We start from the raw sequence: 16,971 nt of genomic DNA, 5'->3' as shown, positions 1-16,971 counted from the left end.
TTTCTAAAGATCTGTGCTCACAGAGACTAGCAATTGGGATGGAGAAAATCCCACTTTGTACAAATACAGTCATGGAGATATTTAATTAATTATTTATTTATTGCTGGTTCTCCATTGATTTCTGTAGTGTTGGACAATGAGGTGCTGCTTGGCTCTGAAAAAATTCAGAACTCTAAACGCCATGTTCTTTTCCTCTATTTTTTTGTTTTAAACATTCAGTGAGAAACTGCATGGTGTAATAGATGTGAGTTTCAGCTTTCAACACTGAGGACACTTCTGTTTGAGGTATTTGGAGATGTTTTGATCATTTTTTAGTTTATTAAGTAAGCAACCAAATTACAGGGGAAAAAGAAAAGGTATTTCAGTTTAAAATGTAGCACCATGGTTAGCGGATGGCTCTCCTTTACAACAAGAAAAGATACTGGGTCCTGCCCATTTTTAGAGGCAAAATATAATAAGCCATGTAATTCAAACCACGTAGTTTTGAAAAAGATCATGAGAACATGAGAATTGTTATATTTCTTTCTGACTCTGAGAGAAATCTGTTATGACAATGCCTTATTTGGGGATAGCATCAGAATATTGACGGAGCTCTTGAACAAATCCAGAAAGCGTTGTGTGAATTTGGTGTCAGAACAACATTGTATATCACTGAAATTCCATCCTTGGAAATGTTGTGTGTCTGGGCTAGGCCACAGCTGCTACTTGTGTTATCAGTGGCTTTTTTTTTTCAGGTGATTTGGAATAAAAAGAATGGGGGGGATAAGAAATAAAAGGAATCTGAGGTTCTTTATCTACAGAATCTGGTAGGACACTTGAGCCAGAGCAGGGCAGAGGATTGGCCATTCTAATTCTGTCAGTTTGCACTGAGCCCACTGCTGTTCAAAAGATCAGAATATCCCATCCATGTGGAGTGTAGCAGCAGGAAATCACACAGAAAATCCCTATATTTCTTTTTAGTTGCCCAAGTCAGGGAGGTTTCTTTGTCTGACGCTGTCAAAAATGCCGCTTTCAGTTGGTTTCTAGATGGATTTACAGATCAAAGAGTTGCTGGCAAATCCTAGTAAGCCTTTGTAGTCAGCTGTTCGCTGGATACTTCCTCCATTCTTGCTGCAGTTACTTGGGTATTAGTGGGAATAACTGAAAGCTGCCCAGCTCTGAGTGCTACAGAAGTATGAGGTTTTGAAAGCTTCAGGACTTGGCTGACAGCTGTATCCAGCTCTCATTGATAATAACTTCCAAATCTCAGAGAATTGCATGTTATGGATTGGAAATGTATTTATGTATTTTTTTAAAAGATAAGACAGAACTCAAAACAGTCTGAATACTTTTGTGTGAGATAATTGTATTAGGATCAAAGCTGCTGAAGCCACAGCAATGTTCCAGTTCCCCATGTAACTCAGTGGGAAAGAAACCAGGGTAATAGCATTTATTTTCAGTAGCAAAGAGGCATGGAAAGGTTCATGCTCCAGTAAGTTTATATGAGAGTGCTTAATGAAATCAAATCTGAAATACTTCTTTGGCCATAGAAATACATTGCAATAGCATCCCAGTGTCTTAAGTTTGGCTTGGTTTATGATCTGTTTGATGTGGGATCAGAACCAGGGAGTGGCCAAGAGGTTCCATACAGTGGAAATATTTCCACGCGCTTTGTGGTGTGCACTTCCTTTGAGCTGGCTGTGCCAGGGAGGCATGTGGTGTCCTTGGAATATTTGCTTCTGTTGTGAAGCATACATACACACTCAGGTGGACTGATTAAAAAAGATTGTATTTGGGCACTAATTTCAAGAGAGCTTTGTGCAGTGAGCTGACTCACAGAGATTTTTAAAAAGATTATAGTAATAATTAAAAATCTCCCACTCTTGGTAATCCATGTCACAGGTGTTCTGATGCAGAAGGGACCTCTCACCAAGAGCTGCCCAAATCTAAATCATTTCACTTCAAAGACTTGGGTAGATTTAACTCATTGCCACTCGATTTTGGATGTTCCTAAAGCATCAAGGCAAAGAATTGCTGAGACTGTGCCTAGAGCTGTGCACATATCCATGTGACAGCAAACATCAGTGTGCATTTCTTTGTATTTTAAGGATATTAAAGGATATTTAAGGATATTCCACAGTTTTGGTGAACCATTACCAATCTTTGAGAATATCTTGCATTTGGAAAAAAAAAAATAATTTAAACCAAGGTAAATTCTAATGGAATTGTGTGAAAATGCTCTTCGGGTGTTTGTTTTTCTGATGTTTGCACTACTGAAATATCTTATGCTCCATCTGAGTTTGTGTTGGACTTAGTGGAACAGAGGACTGAAACTAAAGGAGCACATTACAGTGCTCTCAAATCCTTCACAGGTTTCTGACCACTGCTGCTGGACATGGGCTGTAATGAGCCCCTGACCTTCAGCTCACTGCTTCTCTTGAGCATGCAGTGATAACTTCAATTCTGATCTGATTTGTTGGCTCAGAAGGGCAGCGGGGGGAAGGCAAGGAAGAAGGCACCAATCATTCTCTTCAGTCATCAGATACATTCAGATGTTTATCTTCACTGCTTCTTATTTGGCAGTTTTAGAAAGTTTCCTTGCCAAAACCTGAGGAGCAGAGTTGGAAGAATAATCTCTGCCTCACAGCATTTTCAGTTCAGTAGGCAGCCAGTGGAACTTCTTGGCCACAGCATAGAGCAGTGATGTCCCAAGGCAACCTCTGGCAATAGAAAGGGGGTTAACAACAGCTGAACAAACAACTGCTTGCTCAATCTTCCCCTAATACTTTGCATGCTATCCAGCTTGTGATGAAAGCAACAACAATTTGCATCTCTGGGTTTGCTTATTGCTTCCCAACAAGTAGCCTTCTGTTCATTTCTCTATTTAACTGTTTATTTGTTTTGGAGAGATTCAGCTTCTCATATGCTAAACAAAGCAGCAGATAACCTTTAGACTCGGCATGGAACATTTTCCTCAGGTTTGAACGTTAGCATTCAGAACCCAATCCTTTTTTAGCTGTTGCTTGGTGTAACGTTGCAGGAATACATATAACCCAGCAGCATGATGCTTTCCTTTTTCTCCCCCAGCTTCTGGTCCTGAGAGAGCAGGCTGTCTCTTTTCATGCTTCCATGCCCTATGGTTAATCATAGAGCAAGGACAGCAGAGGTAATGTGGTTTTATGGCGTCAGTACTGGGAAAAGCACCACCTTAGTTCCATGCTGGATGTGAAGTGTTATTTCCATACCGTGTTCCAGTTTAGATGGTGGCAAGCTGTGTTTAACCCAGCTGAACTGCTTTTCTTTGTAACAGGTGAATAGTTCCCTGATTTGCTCTGGAATTCAGTGCAGAAGGTACAGCTCAGTGCTGTTGTGTCTCCACTGCGCCATTGAGAAATGGGTGTTCCCTGTCACATAGAACAAAAATCGGGAGATTCCTGAGCCTCCTGTGCACTGCTGGCATCATAGAGTGCTGATGGGAGGGGGCCAGCAGGCTGCAAGGGAGCACTGTGGAAGTCCAGTGCTCTCCACAACTTCTTTTCACACCCCTGAGTAATAGGTGAATGTGTCTTCATGGGATCCAGGCTGCTTTTGTGGCTTCTGTCTGTTCAGCTTCAGGAAACATGAACATATCTCTGTAGCTGAAATGAGAAAGGAAAAGCAGATTGCATCTCCTCGCTGAATGCAAAGAGCAGCATTCACCTGCGGTGAGAAGCGGAATGAACCTGGATAACGTATGCAAATGGAAGTGTTAGAAGAGAAAAAATATACCAATTGGTGAATTTGAATTATAAAGGGTTCCTATGACACAGTAAGCAGCTGTAGATCTCATTCAGGTTGTTGGGGTTTTTTTGTTGGTTTCGTTTGGTTTGGTTTTTGTATTTAATATTATTGTATTTCTACCATATTGGGGTAAGGAAAGCTGTTTGAGTGGATCTCTCCTGGACCTGCTGTGCTGCTACAGCCCACGCGTGCGTGAGTGGAACATCTCCGTAGGGCAGCTCCTATGCCACATGCAGTCAGATACGTCTCTCATTGATTTGTTGTTGTGTTCCTGTTTGCTTGTTTACCTTCATTTCATTTCTGTTTTCAGTCGACATGTGGTCAGTAGGGTGCATCATGGGAGAAATGGTTAAAGGTGCAGTGTTGTTTCCTGGCACCGATCGTATCCTTCCTCACGGCCACTTGGCTTATTGGGCACCCAACGCTTCCCCTCCAGTCCCACATACAGGGCTGCTGTAACACACACTATGCTGCATTCAAGCAGCGAGGCTCAGTCTCACATCCAAATCCTTGAAGCCCAAATGTCTGTAAGCCATCACCTCACAGCCTTACACACAGCAAGCTTGTTTCTGGTTGTGCTGTGTTATCAATGGCTGGATGTCATGAGTTTTTCCTGGCCCTGTAACTGAGAGTCCTTAAGTTCAGGCTGTGATGCAGTAGGCATAAGTTGCTGCTTATCCCAGGATGATGGGAGAGAAGCTCTGCAGTCAGTAGACAGACAGGAGTAACTCAGGCCTGATTTCTGGCATTGTGTAAGTGGTGCTGGGGTAGCAGAGAAGGAAATGGCCACAGGTTAGGGATTTTCACTGACAGAGTATATGTGCATAGTGTTACACACATACTAATTCAACGTAGCACTCCATTTGTGGCCTCACTCATGCTTTAAAGGGTACAATATTTTCATTAAAATGTGAAAAAGGAATATCTGAGGAGCAGAAAATCATTGAGAGTAGGAAATGGCAGTAATATTTTCGTGACCTCATCTAATAATGTTCTGCTTTGAGTTTTGCACCAATTGGCAACTGGAAGGACTGTTGGACTGAAAGGAATGCCAGAACTCCTGTGAGTTTCATGTGATCAGAAGTGCATCTCATTCACAGGTGTGTCAGAACACCTCTCACTTCCCAGTGCCCTTGGAACTTGTTAGCACTATTAGTGTTCCAGGAGGGTCTTGCCCAGGTTGTGCCACTGTGTTTTCTGTGACTGGAGGGGTAATAATTGCAGTACGCGTTGAGTGCAGCTCAGTGCTGCAGTTTGAACTACTTTAGAGCTTTGGACTGAAGTGTTGTAGGATTCCATGTGAGAAATCTGCAAATAAACACAACAGAAATTCATTGAATCATGGAATGGTTTGGGTTGGAAGGGACCTTTAAGATCATCTTGTTCCAACCTCCTGCTATAGGCAGGGACGCATCCCTCTTAGACCAGGTTGCTCACAGCCCCATCCAGCCTGGCCTTGAATGCTTCTAGGGAGTGTGCATCCACAACCACATTGGGCAACATGTTTCAGTGCCTCACCATCCTCACAGCAAATAATTTCTTGCTAACATCTAGTCTAAATCCACCCTCTTCCAGTTTAAAACCATTTCCCCTTGTCCTGTCCCTATCTGCCCTTATAAAAAGTCCCTCTCCAGCTTTCCTGTAGGCCTCCTTCAGGTAGTAGAAGGCTGATTTAAGGTCCCCCCAGAGCCTTCTGTTCTCTAGGCTGAAGAGCCCCAGCGCTCTCAGCCTGTCCTCACAGGGGAGGTTCTCCAGCCCTCTGATCACCTTCGTAGCCCTCCTCTGGACCTGCTCAAACAGCTCTATGTCCTTCTTGTATTGGGAACCCCAGAACTGGGAACAGTGTACTCCAGTGCTCTCTCTTTCATGACAGCAGAGTAGCGGGGCAGAATCACCTCCATTGATCTGCTGGTCACACGTTTTGAGTCACTGCTATCAATGAGGATATGGTTGGCATTCTGGGCTGCAAGCATTCACTGCTGGCTCATGTTAAGTCTTTCATCAACTGACACTCCCAAATCCTTCTCTTGAAGGCTGGTGTCAAGCTATTCTCCACCTGACCTGTACCTGTGCTTGGGATTGCCCCAACCCAGGTGTAGGACCTTGTGCCTGTGGCCTCGTTGAACTTCACAATGTTGGCAAATTGACTGTGTCTTACACAGTGCTTTAAAATTGCTTGCTTTCATGCAGCTGCAGAATTATTCAAAAGAACTCACAAAAAGCCTCCATAATTAAACCATTACGGAGTGTTTCTTATTGAAGCAACCCATCTGAAATCAGCACAAGCAGCTGCTGATACATTTGGGATTGTTCTGTAAATGGGCTGATGTTCTTCATTTGTACTTAGAACACGCTGCTGAATTCGCACTGTGCTTTATGCTTTGCTCTGCTTTTCTCTGTGTTCCACCAGCATCTGTTCAGCACCATAGGAAGAGGGCTGCTGCCACCACCAGTCAGCCAGCAGGGTGCCAGGGCCATGGTGCGTCATGACTGCATGCAACATCACTGGCATCTCTGCAGTAGTGTGGTTACAAATGCTGACAGCGAAATTGTTTGCCTTTTCCCAGTGGTTAAGTGTTATAGAGCATTCCACATCATTTCTGTTTCCTGATCAAAATGGTCCATGCAGCTGAATGAAAACACATAATGACATGCAGTGATCTCAGGTGGTTGTGGAAGATTCACAAGCAGAAAATGTTATGGTGTTAAAGCAGAATGGAGTGCTTGGTTCAGGTATGGCTCTGCTCCACTCATGGAGTATCTTTGAATTCCCTGAATTCAATTTGGATGGTGGGGCTGAGAGCAGAACTCAGTTGCTGTTCTTCTTTAAAACTCCAGTTCTGAGGAAATGCTTTGCAATGCCAGAAGTCCCTTAGGCCTTGCCTGAACCCTGGAAATGTAAGATTTCTCCACTACTTCTGCTGCAGGACATGATGGAGTTTAACATGACTTAAAGCTCCTTTCTCCCTTCTTTCATGATATTTCAAGATTGAGAGCAGTAGTTTTGCTTACAGACAAACTGTTCTCAGGAAGCTAGATCATGCTTTTGCCTCAAGCAAGGAGAGAAGGGCAGCATGATTGATTGTGTTGCCTTGGGAGCAGCATGGGAAGCTGCTGGGCCTGAAAGTGGACACCTATTCCATACGTTTTGCTCAAAGCTGTGTGTTTTTCTTCCCTCAGCACTACATGAATTACCTGAAGAGGGAGTTAAGGAGTTGTCTTGGGTTCTTTGTGTCTGGTGAGCTGTGTATCTGGTGAGGCACAGTGAGGTGCGTGTGTTTTTTTTTAGCTGCTGAATGCATATGGGGCACGTAAGGAAGAATGTGCTTTAAATTGAATAGTTGGGAATGTTTACGGGGAGATACAAACCACTCAGTAAAGAGATGTAAAATTCATGTGATGTGATGAACTAATGCCAGAGGTAGCCATGCCAGATGTCACTTACAGAGTCTCATGCTACAACTGCAGTCTGTTTGTTGCACATCATATTGATTTTCACAGTGTTCGTACTGCTCCTTCTCAGTGAGGGACACCATCACCATGCATCCATCACAAGAACAGAAGTGTGTCACATCCATGATAGGAACTTGGGCACGGCCTGGATAAGTACAAGTAGATGCTGCAGTGATGAGAAGTCCATGAGGGAAGTGGTAAGATTTATCCAAGAGAAAGATTCAGTCCTATGCTGTAACATCTGGTCTGTCCACTCAGCATTGCAGCTTTCTGCTGCATAAGCAAAGATGCTCTGCAACTGAACGAAGTTGCTAGCTAAAAAATAAAAGTACAGTAGAAAATTTTAATTAAGGCATTGTCGTACATCTCCATCTTAAGGGTTGGTGGCAGCCGCACAGCCATCACCACTGTCTTCTAACAGATGATCAGTGGTCATTTTTTGAAATTGTTTTTGTATGTGCTAAGTGTGGTTTTTATATTCACACATTCTACAATACCACATATATTGTCACTGCTTATGTGGCAAAATATTTTTGTGGTTTAGTTTTTCCAAATGCCCCCTTCTTCTCAAAGCAATCCCCTTGTCACAGAAAATATCCTACATTTTCGTCTTGTCAAATGTTACCATTTTGTATTTCTTCTGTGTTTATTGTAAATTGTGCTGACATCAGTATGTAAACTATGGTACCATGAGGAAAAATAAACTTGTCTTGCACAGATGACTCCTGCAGCAGTGTGGGTTGGGTGTTTTTCTGAGTGGGGGGGAGAGAGAAAGAGAGATCTAATGTCAAAACTGGACTTGGTTTGGGCCAACCATGTAGCAGTTTGTACAGTTTGGTGTTGGGGTGAGGAATGCAGAGCTGCTCACAGTAATTCAACAAGTTGGGTACATCAAAAATTGGGATTAAAAAATGCAGTCAGTTTTCATTGATGGAAAATACACTTTTAAGGAGAAAACTCCCAGAAGGGTCATCCTTTAAGGTCCTGAGGTGATGATAAGATCAATTCACCCTCTCTTTCTGTTATGAGGGAAGAACGCCACGACCAGGTCATGTTCGTGGTGCTTACATTTAAATATAAAAGTGAGATTTGACATTCTCCTGTTCTACCCGACTCCAGAAGATATGTGTTAAGACAGAAGGTGCAAATCCTGCTCTGATGCTGTGAGACCAGTGGGGTGTGTGCATAATAGGTGAAGATTCCAGTCTGTTGGTCAGGAAAACATGATGTTCTGCCATCCAGCATGGCTTCAAAGCCCTGATAAATGCAGGCGTTTTGGTGAAATAACCAAATAATAGGGTTCACACATACAGTCTTCAGCTGCTGTTTGAGCAGGATTTGGAAAAGAGACACTGTTATCAGAGTTACACTTTGAAGTAATGTGGAATAGCAGTGCTTGGTCTCTGGGCACAGCTTGGCCATTGGATTTGCAGCAGGAGACTTTTATTCCTCCCTCTTCTCACCTTTTTCAGGAGAATAAACAAATGCTAATTAACTGCTGACGGTTAAACAGCTGAGCACTCTCATGGAAGAATGAGGGGCTAAATGTTAGTGTATTATAGAGCATCATCATCCTGTTGCAAGCAGTATCTCCTGCACAGTCTCGTTGAACTTAAGAAAATAGAATTATTGACTAAAAAACTGTCATTCATGTAGTCAAAATATTGGAAGAGAAAAAAATATTTCTATTTTGATCCTAGCTAGCTTAAGCACAAGGGCAATGATTTCTACGTTTCTTTCTTTAATTTTTTTTTTTCTTTTTTTTTTGGTGCAACTGCAGAAGTTCTTTCTGTAGAATTTATTATTTTTTTTTTATGGTGAAGTACTGTAAATTTTCTCTCATAGCCAAGCTCTATTTCCTTATTTTTTGCATAATTGCAGGAATATAATGGAACTCAAGGCTTCAGTGCAGCTGAAGGAACAAAATATGGTTCTTGTAAATTGCAATTTACAATTGCATCAGTGGGAACAGGAGCAGAAGTGATGAACTTTTAGCCTGTACATCTCAATAGTTGGCTTCACTGTAAAAACAGAGTGTTGTGGGTTCTTTTAATACAAATTCTTTACTGTGCATTCAGAATACTATTTTTTTCCATTAGTAACTTTGTTGGTTGGTGTTGCCATCAGCCAATAAACCTGGACCACCCTCCCTCCTCAGTACAGTTGCTATGCACATAGCTGGTGTGTTCTCCTCAGTCCTGTGTTTGGGTAGGGGACATCTGAGGTGACTGATATATAGACCATGGTGAAAAGGCTCAATGGTACCCATAGATCACTCGGTTACACAGAACCAGTTACTGTGACCAAAACTTGTCTTTTTCAGTCTGCCAAAGCTGAGTGTTCCCCAGAAAGACCTCCATCCACAAACCACACTGTCACCCTTGATCTTCTATTCACATTCTTTATGAAAAGCTCAGGGTACTCCTTGATCAGCTACAGCCCCAAAATCTTCAGATTTTTGTTTAGGAAAAGGTGTTTAAAATATGTTTTATTCTTTTAAATATTTTTTATTAGGCTGTAATTTTAAACGTGTTATTTTATTGATTTATCTATTTATTTATTTAGTGCTCAAAAAAGACATGTCAGGGGAGGCCGACTAAGTCTCCGATGAGTTTTCAAATTACATGAGAATTCCTGGTTTCCATTTCCATTTCCATGAAGATCTGAACAGCTGCTGCACCAGCAGTCTGCTTTTTGCCCACTGGTATGTGTTTTCTGTTACTCTCATTCTGTGGGCCCACTTTTTCTCCTGGACTGTGAGGAAGTGTGTTTTGTATTTGTCTGACTCCTCCACTGTTATGACAACAGTAACATACACGAGCAATACAAATACCATTCCTGTGCTGAAAAGCTGTGGATGTTATCTCATAAAAGCTTATTCCCTGTAGGTGCTTCCAAAGCACCGATCACCACATTTCGTAGTGTAAATGTTCCCACGTCTGCATGTGCTTCTCCCCCCACACTTTCTTTTTTATCCTGTCATCAAATTCTTAGCACTATGAATTAGTGTGATGTAGAAATTGTGCTGTTTTTCTGGTCATACACTTAACTTTTTTTTAGGCACAGTAAATACTGTTCTGAGCATGGCTGCAAGAACCACAGGTCATCTATCTCATGTGTAGTGATTGGCTCAAGGAAACAAAATCTGAAGGAGAAAAGCGAAGAGTTCAATACAAATTGCTTGTAATAAGATTTCTTTTTAAGCACAAAAACCTGTTTCCTACCTGTCACTCCCACACCTGTGGTTGGGTTTGGGTGTGTGCAATGCTTATAGATAATACAGACATGTGAGAGATCTGTGTCCTTGGTGGGCAGGAGGACCCAGGGGCATAATAATGGAAAAGAGTGCATCTGCAGAGGCTGGAGGGAATGGGAACCTCTGGGGATTTCCAGGTAATGGTCATACAGGAAGACTGGGGTCTGGGGCTTGTGTTGGGTTTTCCTTAACTCCCAATGTCCAGATATTGACCAGTGGAATAAAGTCATAGAGCAGTTGGGAACGCCCTGCCCAGAGTTCATGAAGAAGCTGCAGCCAACTGTACGAAACTACGTGGAGAACCGGCCCAAGTACGCTGGCCTCACCTTCCCCAAACTGTTTCCTGATTCTCTCTTCCCAGCTGACTCAGAACACAACAAGCTCAAAGGTATGTACCATATTTGCTTGTCATCAGCCATTATGCAAGGGAGGTTTCTTCCACTTTTTCTTCTCTGTTGTTGCATGCCTATTTAATACGTTCAGTCAAGAAGACTTGATGATGATGTTACTGGATATACTGCTCCATGGTACATACAGTGACATGTTTAGCAATGACTTCAATCATGTATTGAAGCCACTGTTTAGCTCAGCAGGACTTAGATTTTCAGCTAGAAAGAGTGATTAATGTATGTTTGGTATCAAAAGAACTTCTCATTGCAAAACTGGAACAAACATGTGCTGAGCATCTGTCTTGCATCTCCTCAGTTCTGCTGGGTGCTTACAGGGGTGACCCTTAATGGCTCTCAGCTGCTTGCAAGGTGCATGCCAGCACATTACCCAGAATTATTACTCTTCAGTTAACAGCTGCTTCATACAATGGCTACTGTGAGGGCAAAGAAAAAGGTCTGAGAAAACACCTTGGGACATGCAGAATTCTGTACTCCTCCTCCAACAAATTTGGATAATGAATTGGATTTGGAACTAATGAAAGAAATGATTGTCAAACCATGTTGTGATATTTTGGATGCAGGAAGTGCATTCATTTGAGCCAGTTAGTGCCACTTTCAGGATGCAGTGTCAGAACAAGAAACAGTGCCTTAAAAAAATTCTGCTTCTGCATCACTATATCAACCCATGTCTTGCTTCAGTAATTCTCTGAATAATATTGGCAGTTCCCTTTGATACTGCTTTTACTATCAGATGAGAGAACTGATAAGTTACACTTGATACGATGTTCTTCTTTATGTTTGTTTTTTCTTTCATGTTTTCTGTAGTGTGCTACAGAGTAAATAATTCTGAGTGTGGGATTCCTTGAAACATGGTGCTAGGAGTAAGAATTGCTGGTGTTTTTCACATGAGTTTAGGCAGTCTTTATTAAAAACTCCAGAAAACAATAATGATTTTAAAAAAGAAGGAAAAAAAAAAGTGAAGAAAAGATTATGGAAAGCTGAGCCTGTTCTGATAGGCACCTGTTATCTTCAGGTAAAATCCATCGTGGCAAATCACAGAGCTCACCATGCATATAGGGCTCTGATTTTCCTATGACCCAGGTGAGGGCAATAAGTGTGGTTGCCAATCACAGTGTTTTCATGCTGTCCATGCTGCAGCCAGCCAAGCTCGGGACCTGCTGTCCAAAATGCTGGTCATCGATCCAGCCAAGCGCATATCGGTGGACGAGGCCCTGCAGCACCCATACATCAATGTCTGGTATGACCCCGCCGAGGTGGAGGCGGTGAGTGGGGTGCAGCTCTGTGCTGTAGGCTGGACAAATGCGGGGATGGTGCTTGGGTTCCTGCTGCTTTACAGCAAAATGCTGAAGCCCAGAATTAGGCAAATTGTAGTGGAACATAAGTTCCTACAACGATGGATGGGCTAAAGTGTGTTCCTGGGCTATGGGACATAGTATAACATGGGTATAAACTCTGAGGTGTTTGAAAGCGGTTTATGGAAAGAGCACTTCTTTTCATAGAATCACTTGGGTTGGAAAAGACCTTAAAGATCGTCGAGTCCAACCACAACCTAATCATACTACCCTAACAACCCTGTATTAAATCATGTCTCTGAGCACCACATCCAAATGGTTTTTAAACACATCCAGTGATGGTGACTCATTTTTCTTTAAAAAACATGAAGTTTCATCAGTCTGAAATGCGAACTAAGAACTGCAGCCACTTCCATACAACCATACAGATGTATTAGTTTCACAAAAGCAAGGTCAGATATGCCCCTAGTTTCATGTTTTGTTTCTTATATACGTTAACTATAGTCTGTGTTCTATATGTGGCCCAAAACAATTCCTCTTCACTCAGTGCGGCCCAGGCAAACCAAAAGATTGCTTACTTTTCAGCTATGGTATTTAATACACAGTCAGTGCAAATTATTTTGGTCTGATGTCTGTTTGGTGCTCTGATTTTCCTTTGCCTGTGTGAAAGTTCGGTGTATGGGATTTCCGGGCTCAGCACAAGCAGAATGATGGTAGCACTGACCAAATTCCATTGCAGCACAGCTGTGCCTCATGTTCCAAAGAGGATGAGGGAGAACCACTGTCCGCTTTAAGAGCTGATTTCCAGAGATGATGACACTTTTAATATTCATGTTTCTGGGTTGTTGCACATATGGGATGATGAACAAAGTGGGAGAGGAGAATTTATCTTTACTTAAGTAGTGCTAATTATTTATGATATAGTGAAAAATGTACTGAGTAGTTTTGTTTCTCTTCTGCAGCCACCCCCCCAGATCTATGACAAGCAGCTGGATGAGCGGGAGCACACCATTGAGGAGTGGAAAGGTGCGCACAGCTCAGAGTTAGGTGGAGAAGTCAGAGGTCCCACCCCACATGCATCAGTGTAACTCCTCTGGCAGCAAGAACCAAACCCAGCCCTACGAACTCCTGCTTGATAATGAAAATATTGTATAGGTCACTCTGAAAGTAATGCTTCCTTGCCTTTCCCTTGGAAACAACAGCAGATACAAAGAGCACAGTAACACTATTTTCTAGAGCAAATTCTCAGCCAAAAAAATGCTGTTTTTCCGCATAATCACTACCATTACTTCTGCATTTTCACAAGTGATGAGGTCAGCCTGCATGCAGCTTTTGTGAATCTGCATGACCTTACTCTTGGAGCAGCCCTCACAGATACAAATACCCTAAGTACTTTCATTATCAGTGCGGATTACATTGTTTCATTGAAATGTTAAGTTTCCTCCTAGAAAACAGGAGGGTTCGCCATCATTTTTCTTACAGCAGACAAAGTTGTACTGCTCCGTTTCTAGGTAAAGCAGCGTGAAACAATGAATGTGTTCTACTGTAGCCCTGTTTGTCTCAATTCAGCTCCAAGAAGAGCTTGCAGTAGAGGAGGGGATGAAAGAGAGATAGGTTTTACATGAGAAGAGCTGCGAAGACTTATGAGGACAACGTAGTGTTGGCCTATGGGGGGCACTGTTTCATCAGAGGATTTTGTTGTTGCTGATCACAGGCACAGTTCTTGTCTGTAACTGTTGCAATTCTCTGTTCCAGAACTCATCTACAAAGAAGTAATGAATTCTGAAGAAAAAACGAAAAATGGCGTAGTAAAAGGACAGCCGTCTCCTTCAGGTACTCAGCCCCAGTGAATAGCACGGATGTGTTTTCTGTGCTGACAGAAAGAAAACAGAAATAGCTGAAGCATTTGGGTGCACCAGAAGTTATACAGACTAATTTCAGAGGTTTCAGGGCAACTTGGTGTTTTAGTGGGCTGAGCTTTATTAATGGAACTGCAGCGCCATATTAATGCCTGAAATGAGGTCTGCTTGGAATTTGGGACTGAGCTGCCCTGGTAATAATGGTAAATAATATTTATGGATGTGATTGATGTTTAGTTGTGTTACTGATAACTTCATAGAGGTTCCTCATTTTGCAGAGTCAAAATGATTGTGAAGGTTAATGCTGTCATTTTACAGAGGACAAGTGAACTGTGATGCACAAAAATGCTGTTACAACCAAAATCCTGGGCCTGGGCACCAAGTCCTTAACTGAGAGAGAAAATGGCTTTGCCTCCCCACACCTGTGTCTGCACTGCCACCAGATGATCTCATACCAGCCCATGTATTGGAGAGCTGTTGTGTTTGGTTGGTCAGGTTGTTTGTTTGCTCATTGAGTCCTCATGCTGGTGCTCACATGGCTGTAGCTGTCATCTGATTATTGGGTGTTGGTAATGCTAAGGAGACTGATGAGGAGTGATAAGGATGGTATGTAAAGCAAAATAAGATGGCATGGTAAGAAACCGAGGGATAGGACATGGCATGAACTGTAACTCTTCCAAAGAGACTGCAGAGAGGGAGAGTTTCTGGGTAAGATATCTGATATTACCCAATGTCTGAAGCCTGTAGGGCCCATTTTCTGCTTGTGTTGTTCAGAACGCTCTGAACATCGCCACAGGGTTGCGTTCTCTGCTCTTTGACCTGTGAGAGGTTCTGGGGTTTCGGGTTGAATCACGGTGGTGTTCATTTTCGTAGCACAGGTGCAGCAGTGAACAGCAGCGAGAGCCTCCCCCCATCCTCATCGGCCAACGACATCTCCTCCATGTCCACGGATCAGACGCTGGCGTCCGACACGGACAGCAGCCTGGAAGCGTCGGCGGGGCCACTGGGGTGCTGCAGGTGACTAGCCGCCTGCCTGCGGAACCCCGCCTTCTTCAGGGGGTGACGGCGTCCAGAGGGAAAGCAACAGAGCTAAGGGACGGAGGGAAATAAAATGCACACATTGAAACGAAACAAACAAATCTTTTCCGCCTGCTTCTCCTACAGAGCTATGTAATGCAGCTCAGCTCAAGTGTGTATGTAACTCATAGTTGCTCTGCTTTGGTCTTCTGATGATGCTTTCTGGGGTGGGGGAGGAAAAGGATTCTTCGGATCCTTTTTTTTCCCACCCTTACAAGATGCAAAATTAATGGCTGCAAAACCAGCAACCCACAGCTGTCCTGTAACGCTGGCATGACAAGGTGCGCAGTGCCACTCCACAACACACCAGTGCGGATCTGCCCTCACTCTGCTCTGTTGTCTCCTGCTCCCTGGGGCAGGTATGGATATACGGTTAGGGATTTGCAGATAGGGATACACACACATTTTTTCCCCACGCATGAAGATCACACACACACGCCAGTAGAGTTCTGGCTGTGTGTGCAGCTGTGTGCCTGTAGGCACACATCAATCTGTACTCATACTCAGTGCACCACGCAACTACATGGCCCATTTCAGATGAGCAGCATACATACAGGGGTGCTGTTACCCATGTTTATGTCGTGTCCTTGGTCATGGATGAGGCTGCGCAGCTTGTGCAGTGATTTGTGGAAGTGAAAATAACCACACTGAGCTGTGGCTCCCTCAGAACCTTGAAGATGTAACACCAATGTTTTTGCTGATAGCTGTATGTATACTTAAAGTTAGTTTGTGCTGGAGGATGGTGCTGCAGAGCTTCACACAATGTCTATGAATACTGGGAAGAGTTCCCAATTTTTAGAGAAGATACGCTCAGCTAAGAGCAGGTTGAAGGAAGCACGTCATGTGTTTTTGCAAGGCATGGGGAGCAAGAATGGAGATTCTTTGTGCATGTGTATGCCCAGAAAGGTTTGTATCATGAAGCAAACTTCTTCTGTCCATATTCAGTGAATTCTCTTTATTTATAGAGGGACTCACTACTGTGAGTTCCAGATATATTTGTGTGTTAGGGAACATTATAAGTTTGGGGAACAGACAGACCACAGTCAAAAGGACATTTGATGTTTATTTTTGTATTTTTTTTTTTTGTTTGTTTTTACTGAGTTCAGCATTGGGATATCTGCAGCCCTCCTCAGCATGTTTGTGGCCAAGAGATGGTTTCTCCTTTACGTCATTCCTTTGCAGGGATCTCCATCACTGAGCAAAGACCACCCTTCCCTGGGTATCTTTGGCCATTCCTTTGCTTGTGACAAACCATCCAGCTCCTTGGAAGTGTTACCAGCTGTGTTACATGGAAAAGATACACAGAGTGGGTCCACAGAAGTGAAATGTTTTTCCGAAAGTCAACAAGAAAAACTGTTTAGAATATTTTACTGGATACTTTAAATTTACCAGTTATAAAGTATTCCAAATTCTCTTCCGTTCTCCTGGAATATAGCTGCTCTGTTGGGTGGCTCACACACCTGCTGTTCTGCTGTAGGACCAGAAAACAATTGGAGTAGCAGGTCAGATTTTCTTCAAAGGGAAAAAAAAACAAGAAATGAATCTTCTCTCCAGGGTGCTGAGGAGGGAAGATATAAATGCATATAAAGTCATTTCAGACCTGGAAGCAGATCTGTGCTGTAGTAGGACATGATGTGGTTTTTTTTTTTTTTTTCCTCCAGGGATGTTTTTGGTTGATTTTTTGGGGAAAAAAAGAAAATACAATTAGGTCTATGATTTTCTAAAAACTCATAACAGTAACTGTGAAAGCAATAATTTACCACTGCTAAAAGAGTTAGCAATATTCTTTCTTAAGCCATGAAGCATCAAGTTGTTGTTCGGCGATGTGATGCTCACTTCAGTGCCAGTGATCGTAAAAGTAATCA

The 16,971-nt window shown here is 42.8% G+C and overlaps 1 protein-coding gene across 5 annotated transcripts in view; it reads left to right on the top strand.

The window, feature by feature from the left end:
- MAPK10 (mitogen-activated protein kinase 10) overlaps positions 1 to 15,050 on the top strand; it is a gene marked incomplete at both ends in the record, with an annotated part of 41,368 nt that extends 26,318 nt beyond the window's left edge. For 2 of the 5 annotated variants that reach the window (XM_079534615.1, XM_079534614.1), the window contains 5 exons: positions 10,674 to 10,856; positions 12,016 to 12,140; positions 13,133 to 13,196; positions 13,926 to 14,003; positions 14,908 to 15,050. In XM_079534615.1, coding sequence (XP_079390741.1) covers positions 10,674 to 10,856; positions 12,016 to 12,140; positions 13,133 to 13,196; positions 13,926 to 14,003; positions 14,908 to 15,050 — 593 coding nt within the window. Of the gene's footprint in view, positions 1 to 4,069; positions 4,142 to 10,673; positions 10,857 to 12,015; positions 12,165 to 13,132; positions 13,197 to 13,925; positions 14,004 to 14,907 lie in introns of all 5 variants that reach the window. The other 3 variants (XM_079534616.1, XM_079534618.1, XM_079534617.1) reach the window with 3 other exon arrangements.
- Positions 15,051 to 16,971: the final 1,921 nt, after the last annotated feature.

Source organism: Tetrao urogallus (genome assembly GCF_951394365.1).
Source record: "Tetrao urogallus genome assembly, chromosome: 4".
Lineage (NCBI taxonomy): Eukaryota > Metazoa > Chordata > Aves > Galliformes > Phasianidae > Tetrao > Tetrao urogallus.
This window is presented reverse-complemented; position numbering and strand designations above follow the sequence as displayed.